The sequence below is a fragment of the Haliotis rufescens genome, unplaced genomic scaffold, assembly GCF_023055435.1.
Source record: "Haliotis rufescens isolate VD_foot unplaced genomic scaffold, xgHalRufe1.0.p SCAF_42, whole genome shotgun sequence".
Taxonomy (NCBI): Eukaryota; Metazoa; Mollusca; class Gastropoda; order Lepetellida; family Haliotidae; genus Haliotis; species Haliotis rufescens.
Window position 1 is genome coordinate 3390607 of NW_025964135.1, and position 9136 is coordinate 3399742.

Below are 9136 nucleotides of genomic sequence, written 5' to 3' on the forward strand. Positions count from 1 at the left end.
TCTACCTTCAGTTGTTGGAGATCATAGCCTGTTTTTATAATGTATTGTTATGTATAGTAATATCAATTTTATGACTCCATACTAGTTTTAAATATTTCTCTGTGATAAGTCTTGTTATTTTACTGCCCATCGTTGGCAGGTTTTTTATATGTTTTCAAAGTATTTATAATCTTAAACCTTTGATAGTGACGTTATGGCTGAAATATTGCCCATGTGACTTAAAACTTAACTCACTCACTCACTCACTGTCTGCTCGCAATGAACATGTCTAGAAGTATGTTTTGTTTCTATGACCTCTCTATACCGATGCATGGACGCATTGTTAAGTTGCAACAAACAACACGATATGATGTCTATAATTGATTTTAACATACTTGAGAATATATTTCATCTGTCAAAGTATATGTATACATTACAATACATTAAGTAAATCAAAGACACATATAACGTCATATATATATGTCGACCATGTTTATACATGCCAAGAATTTACACAAATATGTCATGTAATGAACAGTACCTTCCTCAACTACAGGTGAGATCAGTTGAAATTATGCTTAACGTCGCGTCCAAGATTATTGCATTTACATAGCGACGTGCGTATGCACGTGTGTGTGTGTGTGTGTGTGTGTGTGTGTGTGTGTGTGTGTGTGTGTGTGTGTGTGTGTGTGTGTGTGTGTGTGTGTGACTGCTTGAACTAGTCCGGACTAATGCAACTTTGCTGCCGTTTAACATGGATACCCCACTCAGACACAGTATACAGACTCTGAGCCGACCAGTCCTTGTTTTAGCCAACTGAGATACCATGCCGCAGTTTAACATGGATACCCCACTCAGACACAGTATGCTGACTCCGAGCCGTCCAGTCTTTGTTTTAGCCCTTTGTTTTCTCCTCCTGCATATCATTCTTCCTCCAACCGACTCTACATTCGCATGATCACAGACGGTTCAGTTAGCAGAAAAGGGTTTCAGGTTAAATATGAGGCAATAAGTAAGAGCCTTTATCTCTTTCTTGCTGAACTGTTTGACAGTCATAACAAAGTTGATGGATAGCAAAGTAAACAAAACGTTTATGGATAACAACTTCTATGGTATACTGTAACAGCGGCGATACCGAACAACGGAGAAATGATTCATATATCGATACATCACTATACTGAAATTAACAAATTGTTCTGTAGATCACTTAGTAACATATCATTAAACATGTCATTCCATTGCAAGATTGACCAAATATCAACACCAGGTATTCCATTCAGCACTTTCGTATTACAGCATGTGGCGGATCGCTCACAGGAACATATGGCGCTATCAAGAGTCCCAATTACCCGAATCCCTACCCACATGGAACAAACTGCTTGTGGAAGATAACTGCTCCAACCAACTACTACATCAAGCTCACCATTAACGACTTCCACGTCGAATCACACTCGAACTGCAATTTTGATGCTCTTGAGGTAGGAGAACATCACCCCAGATGTAATTACAATTAAAATTAAGTTTGATTTAAGACTAAAATTATACCAATATGATGGCTTCGTCAGATCACCGTTAAATGTTTCTTTCAAATAGGAATGTATACTGTGATTCTTTCTCTATCATATTTTTTGTCAATGGTAGTATGTGATGTCACGTAGGCTAAAACAGGTTCCGTATACCTCATGTATGTGTCAGTGGGGATTGGATGATATGATTATAACCATTGTATGTCACCATTAGTAACATATCATTCAACATGTCATTCCATTGCAAGATTGACCAAATACCAACACTCAACGGCTAGGCACTTTCCTATCGACCAATGGTTTGCCCAGGCCAGTCTCAATTGTAGGCCACCGTAACACAGCTGAAACTGTGCTGACTGCCACCATCTTCCGAGGCAAGGGCGTTAACCGACTATAAAAGTCCAGATTCTACCCTTACCTAACTAGGATGGACTATTGTTGCTCAATCGTAGCTCCACCAGTGACTATTACGAGTTATGTCCCATCTATGTCCCTTCTATCCATCAATTAGATTCAATCTCTTTTTGCATTTGCTTCTGACAAAGTGGTGGCACCTATTCAAGACGATCGTATCAATAATCCTAATCTACGATGTAATAAAACGGGTCTCACCTTGCGAAGTGCATCAAATCACTAGAACGCCTTGATTAACAACCTAAACACAATATTTGAAAATATCTTTCGATGCCCACTTGACGGTACACATTCTTTGCAAATCCTGCAATCAACCCAAATCTGCATGTTGAAATCCATGTTGCTCATGAACTAGATGTCTCTTTCGTTGGGCGATTTTGATTGGACTATGCTCGCACCAGTTAGTTCAGCCAATATATAACTCCAGAATTCCAGCTTAGTTCGGCAAGGGCGGATACTGGACTTTTATAGTCAGCTAACTCCCTTGCCTCGGGAAAATGAATACCACATAAAGCTACAAACTAACAAGTACTGTGTGATATGTATACGTCTTGTATGTCCCATGAAGGTGTATGGAGGTCCAGACGCGTCGGCCCCACAGTTAGCCAAGCTTTGCCACAGTCAGACAACAACACAAGTCCTCACAACCACTGGCAATACCTTGTCCCTCAGATTTAGGAGTGACGCTGGCGTGACCATGAAGGGCTTTTCAGCCGTGTACAAGGCATTTAGTGGAGGTAATTGACATGCTGTCAAGGCTGCCATCTTTTGATGTTTATTTGTTGCATATAATTACGCACACGGCAGTGAGAATATATTTGATTCGTATCCATCATATATACTTCCTAATATTTTCTATTATGTTATATCATATTTTAAATGACCCTTGGATATGTCAACAGTAAAGATTCAAATAATAGTTCCATGCGTATGTGAAATCATCCAACAGTAATTCTTTCCCTCTTCGTATCAGTTAGTCCTTTCCAAAAAGATGCAAAAGCAAATAAAACGTATGACGTTTTTCATCGTTTTTGTATTCGTTTGCACGTTTAGGGCTGCGGGGGCAGCTTCAGTATTCCCCAGGGCGTCATAGTGTCCAAGAACTACCCCCAGAACTACCCCCACAACACCGACTGTCAGTGGCGGATCACAGTGGCGAGGGGAAGCAGGGTGCGGCTGAATATAACCGATTTCGACGTAGAAAGTCACAGCACCTGCCAGTACGACTATGTTGCAGTAGGTATTTCTGTAATAAAGGCGATAAAAACCATTTCCATAGTCACAAGAAATCTCTGCTAAATGCAGAGTCGATTGTTGCGAATATTAATTATCCCCCGCCCCAACGAAGTTGGCGGGGGATATAGAAATGGGTTCCGTCCGTGTGTGCGTGCGTGTGTGCGTGTGTGTGCGTGTGTGCGTCCCAAAATCGTTTCCGGAGCATAACTCAGAAACCGTTAAATATTTCTCTACGAAACTTTGCATGTCTATCAGACTCATGCTGAACTGGTGCCTTTTGCTATTTAGGATTTTTGATAATTTTTTAATTTTTACGTTTCATTGGCAACAAGTTGGACTTAGGTTCTATAAGTGTGCTGTTCGTTTCCGATGCGTAACTCAAAAACCGTTAAATAATCTCTTACAAAACTTGGCATGTTTACCAGACACATACTGAACTGATGCCTTTTGCTATTTAGGAGTTTTATAAATTTTTATTTTTTACGTTTCCATGGCAACAAGTTGGACTTAAGTTTTAATAAAGGATTGGTTTACTTAAGGAGTATAACAAATAAACTGTTAACTACTTCCTTGCCAAACATTGCATGTCTATATATAAAGCGCATACTGAACTAGTGCCATTCGATAATAAAGAGTTTTAGAAATGTTTATTTTAGAATTTCCATTGCAACTTTTTGACATGGGCTAAGGGAATGTACGGTCAGTTACCTGGTTTGGGACCATAACGTGTTAAAATGGGCGGGGGATATAGATGACTTTGTCAACTATACGCTTGTTACATATAAATACATGGACCGTTAGAATTCTTACTGAGCTACAAGTAATACAGATTAGGAAAACATATTTACATACGTGCAAGGGACCGACTATTTGTTATTTTGGGAGTTGGGATTGTATCAATGAAAAATAACTTTGCCTCTAAAATGAAATTGTTCGCTTCACGTACAGTAACTGAAAGACGTGGGTCCAAAAAGACGCCATTTTACAAGAAAGTACAAATATGTGCATATATGGTAATTCCTTTTATCTTTTGTTTCTTTAAGCTACACGATGGCTATTCTGCTGCATCTAGGCAGATGTTGAAGTACTGTGGCTCAACGCTGCCATCTCAAAGGATATATACGTCATCATCCAATCAGATGTATGTACACATGAGAACAGATGGCACCGTGAGCGCCCGTGGATTCCGAGGGGAATTCACCACTGGTGCGTATAGAATGTAACTTAGATGATGATTATGTATAAAAACTTAAAGGTGTTTCACAAGTGTAACTTTTAAATATGGACTTTCGGTCTGTTCAAGAATATTTTATGGGTACGCATCCGTTGGTTTTTGAAGAGAGTCTGTACAAATTATTTTGAATGATGTTTTCGAAACATCCTTTAACTAATTATTTTTCTTAAATTATGAGTTTTATTTGTCGTAGCAGTCTGACAGGAACATTTCATTGCAAGATTGACGAAGAATATTAATTTATAATTAGTTGCTTTCTGAAGAGTATTTCTTCTGTTTGTTATGAATTTATTTTTCAAAACATCCTTTAACTAGTTAAGATGTAATTCTTTTTTTTCATTTGTCAGTTTTGTTATTTCAGCGTGTGGCAACAGTCTCACAACAGTCTGTTTTATGAACATCTTTTAACTAATTATAATTAATTCTTTTTCTAAATTTTGAGTTTAGATGTATGTGGTAGCAGTCTGACAGACACTTACGGAACATTGACCAGCCCAAATTACCCCGGCAATTACCCCGTGAATAAAGATTGTCAGTGGAAGATTACAGTTCCAAGTGGCAGTTATATCAAGTTGACTATTACCAGTTTTGACCTCGAAACACATTCCAACTGTTCATACGATGTCGTTGAGGTATAATTTGTTGATATTTTTATAGCAACATTTAAGTTTCACCGTTTTGTTCGGTGCACCCTCTACTAATGCTTGAAAATACTCAGAAGTATGTCGGATCTTTGAGCAGTAATGCCGAGTTTGTTGGTGCCTATTGGCTGAATCGTGACCTAATAATTGGTCTCAAGCGCCTAAAATAATAGAATGTATTGTGAAGTGCAATGTAAAATCTTCATTGATGTATGTTTCTTTTGGTGCCGTAGAGCTTTTTATATATTGGTGGAATGTCAGAATAAAGTGCAGACTTATTTTTGTATTTCCATACATATATATATATATATATATATATATATATATATATATATATATATATATATATATATAGTCCATTATCTGAATCATTACAGATCTACCTCACACATACCCTTCAACCCGGCGTTAACCAAACTCACTCATTCCTCCATTGTTGCAGGTCTTTGGAGGGCCTGACCTGTCCTCTCCACGTCTTACGAGACTCTGTCACAGACAGACCACTCATCAGATTGTAACATCAACGGGGAACACCATGCTTGTGAGATTCAAAAGCGACAGCAGCGTATCGGGCACAGGGTTTTCTGCCTTTTACCAGGCTCTAAATGGAGGTAGCTAATGTTTTCAGTAACCTTCTCCTGTACGCAATACGTCGTTCTTAAAAAAACCATATACTACATTGAGCCAGCACGATTCAAGCTGTATCTCTGCGATCTGTGCATAACCGAACGCCAGTTACTGACAGCATAAGCAAATATACAGGCTACCAGGGTATAATGACACACAAATCGGCCCGACCGAACCAGACCTATCCTGACCTGGAATCCTGACTACAGCACTAACACATTGGAGTCTTAATGCAGATACTCATAATGTCCAAGACCATTCATTCCAATATGTTTATCTGATGACATATGTTAATACATACATGTTATTCTAAAGGATGTGGCGGTACATTCAGCACCCCTAATGGAGTCATTATGTCCAAAAACTACCCACAGACCTACCCTCACAACACTGAATGCCGCTGGCTGATCAAAGTTGAGTCTGGCCAAAGGATTACACTCACCTTCGTGGACTTTGACGTTGAAGATCACGCTAGCTGCAGCTATGATTATGTCGCTGTAAGTTCAGTTTGATATGGTTCATATATGTTTTGTTTTTAAAAAAAGAATATTCCCTTTTCTTTTACACGCATTTATTACTGATAAAATATGGAAAAAAAACATAATTTGAAAACATGATATTTTATCTCTCTTTTTCTAAACCTCATATTAAAGTTATTTAAACATATGATCAGAAATAAAATATTGATATGATTTAATCGATTTTTTTATGATTCTTTAATGAAGTAGACTTGGCATTTTAACATTATTCCTTTGTTTTCACATAGCTCTACGATGGGACAAGCACATCTGCCAGGCAGCTGTTGAAGCACTGTGGAAACAGGTTACCTGCTCCGACTGCATACAGGTCATCATCCAACTCCATGTACGTGCGCATGCGCTCTGACATCTCCGTCGCGTCACGGGGATTCAAGGCAGAGTACAGTTGCGCCTGATAGCGATGAGGAACTGTATTGCATTTTAGTCCATATCAACATATTCTGGACTCATTGCGATTTTATCTTTTCCTTCATATAGCTCTTTGTTTTATGCTGATATTACTGATTGAGATGATTCTAAACTAATATATGGATTTGTATAGAAAGTATTTTTCCTCTTTTTCTTTTGGAGGTACTTGATCGCTAATGTTTGCAACGTTCATTTTGCTTTGATTTTATGGTGACTTCAAACAGTTGATACCAGTGCTACTTTTGTTAACATTTCCGTTTAAATGTTATGTAGACTTGTAGAGAGTGAAACTTGTAACTTTATCCTGATAACATAAAGGTTGGATACACGTAGATGTTGTTTTTAAAAATAAGAATTCTGGTATACATTGATTTTACAATTATCATTGTTTTCTTATTCTTCGCTTACCAAGAAAGCTAAAGGAGTTCCACAATATCATTTTAGTAATAGCATGTATGACTCTGTATTTAGTATTTTCAGAAAAGATTATGTGGGTGTTATTGTTCACCTAATGGGTAAAGAAACGAACACTTATATCAATTATAATGAATATGTTTCTGAAACATTCGGATACTTTCTAATTTCGCATATGAATATATGTTTCTAATAAAAACCGTAATCTTCACTGATATACTTCTCAAATTCATTCTTTTAATTCTTTCTTTGTTTAATGACAAACAATATGCATGATTAAAAATTATGATTAAAATACTCCGTTATTAGTATTTGTTGTTTTGATACTGTTTTATTACACATAGACCGCCTGCGTGGTCTAGTGGTAAAGCGTCCGCCCGGAGAGCGGACGGTCCGGGGTTCGATCCCCGGCTGCGACATACCAAAAGACGTTAAAAGATGGTACTTGTTCTTACCCTGTCTGGCGCTCGGCATCACAGGTCTAAACAAGGACTGGTCGGCTCGGAGTCAGTATGCTGTGTCTGAGTGGGGTTAAACTGCGGCATGGTATCTCAGTGAGCTGGCACTATAAATCGGAATCAGTCCGGGCTGGTACAAGTAGCCACACACACGTGCATGCACGTCGCTAGATAAGTGTAATAATCTTGGACGCGAGGTTAAATTTAACGTAGCCAATTCTCTTCACCTTAACAGAACCAATGTTAATAATAGATATGAAACCCATGAAGATTCCGGGGTAGAATAGGTCTTCAGCAACCCATATTGGCCGTACAAGGCGACTATGCTTGTCGTAAGAGGCGACTAACGGGTGGTCAGGCTCGCTGACTTGGTTGATACATGTTATCGATCCCAATTGAATGGATCTATGCTCATGTTGTCAATCACTTGTCTAATTCAGACGCGATTATTGACAGACCACCGTCATATAGCTGGAATATTGCTGAGTACGGCGTTAAAAACAAACAAACAAACAGCATAAAAAAGATAACAAGCTAGACAGTGTTTACCCAACTACCATCTATATACTCTGTTTTGTTAATTATCTCGGAATGCATTCATCGTAGAAAGGTAATACATTAATACAAATCCTTAAAATAGCCAAATAAAACTAAAATTGACACAAAAGTGCGCTGGTATGAAATAATAATGCCGTGTGTACTCTTTGAAGCACCTTGTTTAGTGAACTTTATTGAGTGTCAGTAATAAATACTATGGCGATTGTAGTCTGGAAGCCCTTCAATGCATGAAAAAATTTTAGATTTAGGCCAAGTTTAGTTCAAACGCCATGGACACCCGCGGATGAGATGTCTTGAGGGGAGGTACATGTAGAGGGGTCAAGCCAGTTGAATTTATTTGCTGAGGAGAAATATGTTTTGGCTGTGAAGGGTAGTGTAGATGCCTTTACTGGGTTTTGTTTCTGTTTGGGGAAGTACAGATTCCCTTGTTGTTTAGACCCGTGGCCCTTTGAGAGTAATAAAAGTGACTAAATACAAATTGTCAATCCAAGAGAATAACCAGTCTAGATTATATGCCAAAACAGATTAAAGATTTGGCGTAAAGGGAAAAATAGACTTATATGAATGGACCACTGAAAATCAGTGATGACACCAGGTGTTCGAGAAACGAGTAAGCATGTTCCCTACCGGTAGCACCTGCTATTAACACAATTTGCAAACTAGACCTGAAGCCGCACAGCAATACTCCTACCATGCGATGGTGGCCTGTAAACAAACCATACAATAAATTGGTTGATGAACCAGAAAATCTAGTGACACGATAGTCCATTAACTGATTTTGTTAAAACTTATGAAAACGATATGTTAATTTAGAATTACGTCTGCTGTGTAATAACATAGCGTGAATGTTTCGCCCCAAAGCTTTCCGTTGTAGTTGACACAGCATAGACAAGTGAAACTCAGGAAAACCCCTTCCATTATCCAGCCACTGGTGGATACATTTTTTTCCTGTTTTACTGTATTTACATGATCGAAAATTGACTTTGAATACCCTGTTCACTTTGAAATGTAAGTTACTTTTATTATCTTGTGGTGTTTGTAAAACAAATTTTACTATCTGATACTAGCCAATCCTGTATCGGTATATTGTATCGGATTCAAG

The 9136-nt window shown here is 38.2% G+C and overlaps 1 protein-coding gene across 1 annotated transcript; it reads left to right on the top strand.

The window, feature by feature from the left end:
- The first annotated feature begins 893 nt into the window (after positions 1 to 893).
- LOC124148225 (cubilin-like) lies at positions 894 to 7205 on the top strand. The gene is made up of 9 exons (XM_048382917.1): positions 894 to 991; positions 1276 to 1457; positions 2488 to 2656; positions 2974 to 3155; positions 4199 to 4361; positions 4837 to 5021; positions 5473 to 5641; positions 5973 to 6154; positions 6424 to 7205. Exons 1-9 carry the CDS (start codon positions 934 to 936, stop codon positions 6589 to 6591), a joined length of 1458 nt encoding a protein of 485 aa, XP_048238874.1. The 5' UTR covers positions 894 to 933; the 3' UTR covers positions 6592 to 7205.
- Positions 7206 to 9136: the final 1931 nt, after the last annotated feature.

Bases quoted from the DNA above. Each gene is read 5' to 3' on its own strand.
- LOC124148225 (XM_048382917.1), top strand. From the start codon at position 934: ATGATCACAGACGGTTCAGTTAGCAGAAAAGGGTTTCAGGTTAAATAT. The intron at 4,362-4,836 runs GTGCGTATAGAA...TTTTGAGTTTAG, and splicing joins CCGAGGGGAATTCACCACTG to ATGTATGTGGTAGCAGTCTG. The intron at 6,155-6,423 runs GTAAGTTCAGTT...GTTTTCACATAG, and splicing joins GCAGCTATGATTATGTCGCT to CTCTACGATGGGACAAGCAC.